General features: G+C 52.6%; 1 protein-coding gene across 1 annotated transcript in view; it reads left to right on the plus strand.

Annotated features, from left to right (window-relative positions):
- The first annotated feature begins 779 nt into the window (after window positions 1-779).
- Window positions 780-1,562, plus strand: part of LOC109300409 (brain-specific homeobox/POU domain protein 3) — a 2,545-nt gene continuing 1,762 nt past the window's right edge. The window contains exon 1 of the mRNA XM_019521072.1: window positions 780-1,041. Coding sequence (XP_019376617.1) covers window positions 922-1,041 — 120 coding nt within the window. The 5' untranslated portion in view covers window positions 780-921. The remainder of the gene's footprint in view (window positions 1,042-1,562) is intronic.

Raw genomic sequence — 1,562 nt, forward strand, 5'->3', positions numbered from 1 at the left:
GCACCCTTTTCTTTTTTTAGTGAAAAAAACCCAGCAATATATTTTGGTTGGGACAGATTCTGTCTTACAAAGAATACTGAGCCCTTCAAACCCTGCATTATATGCCTACTTCTCTTCAGCTGAGTCCTGTGAGTAGTAACAAGTCACTGAATCGATTTGGTTCATCCTGAGAAATGCACAACCCCCCAAGAAAAACACTAAATAAAATTTGTTTTTAGCCACAAATCCATCTTATTTTTACTATTCACCTACTTTCAGATAGTCTGAATTTCCAAGGATTTGATTAGTAGTTGTTATTAAGACCCCCCCCCCCGGGATTTTGTTTTATTGCGACTCATTGCACACACTCACATCAGTAATTTTGTGTTTAATCTAACTAGATGCTTATAACCAGCTTTTCTTGTGGATCCGGGAAATTAAACTCGCTTTAACTGTGAATTGCGAGCAGTGTTTCACGGTCAGGGGAGGGGCTGTCGGGTTAGTTTTATGCCCTCGCCTCCTCCCCATTTGCTCTCAAGTTTAGGAGTCACTTGGCTTGCACGCCGGGCACTGTAACTGTTCCACTGCACAATGGGATCAAAATTCACTCTAAGCCACCTGACTGCCTGCTGTTGCGAGAGCGGCGGGGAGAGGCGGAGGGTGGGGAGGCTGGAGCTTTGCTGCCAGTGAGATCACAGCCGGCTACTGCCCTTCTTAGGGGAGCGGTGGGAAGAGGGGAGGAGCCGGCCACGGAACCCTCCAATCCGAGGTGCTGGGGGAGGGTCAGGGTAGGTCTATAATGCCATTGATACTGTGATCAGAAGTCAGACAATAACAACAGACCCAAAGAGCAAAGCTCAACAGATCCCACCTGCTCATGCAACAGTGGCAACCCGGTGCCACTGCTTCTCTCCCTCTCGTCTTCTCTCTGCCTCTGTCATCATGATGTCTATGAACAGCAAGCAGCCTTTCAGCATGCATCCGATCCTGCATGAGCCGAAATATACCCACCTGCACACCAGCTCAGAGGCCATCCGGAGAGCCTGCCTGCCAGCCCCTCAGGTAAGCCAGCCCAACAGCCCAGCAAGTCACTCCGGGCTGAGCTGCTTTGTGCCCGCCGCGAGCGGGGAGTTTGCTTCCTGGGGCATCTCCCGCGCGCGCCCGCCCGCCCCGTCTACGCACTGCCAGACAGAGCAGTCCTGGCCCGCAGGTGGGCTGCTCCCGCGGACGCACTTCGCCCCAGGCTTCGCCATCTCCGTGGGCTGGGGAGCCGGCTGTCTCCTCAGCACTTCCTCCTCTTCTTTTTGGAATTAAAAAAACCCAAACGCTTTTTTTTTAACGGACAAATTCAGTTCATCAGACCCTCCCGGTCTGGCCAGGGGATGAATTTGTCAGGCAGGTCGAGCCCTACTCATGTATTTCCCCCTACAAGGTGCTCTGGAGGAAAGGAGTGCGGATAGCGGGCAGACAGCCGCTGGGAAAGATGGTGGGTTAGGAGATAAGGCGACTAGCTCTTTGGCGGGGTTGCAGTGAGCAGGGAACTGGTCCCCCTCTTACCTGGCCGTGGTTTTGCAAGCGAGGTC

The sequence above is a fragment of the Gavialis gangeticus genome, unplaced genomic scaffold (genome assembly GCF_001723915.1).
Source record: "Gavialis gangeticus isolate Ggan-Ray unplaced genomic scaffold, GavGan_comp1, whole genome shotgun sequence".
Taxonomy (NCBI): domain Eukaryota; kingdom Metazoa; phylum Chordata; order Crocodylia; family Gavialidae; genus Gavialis; species Gavialis gangeticus.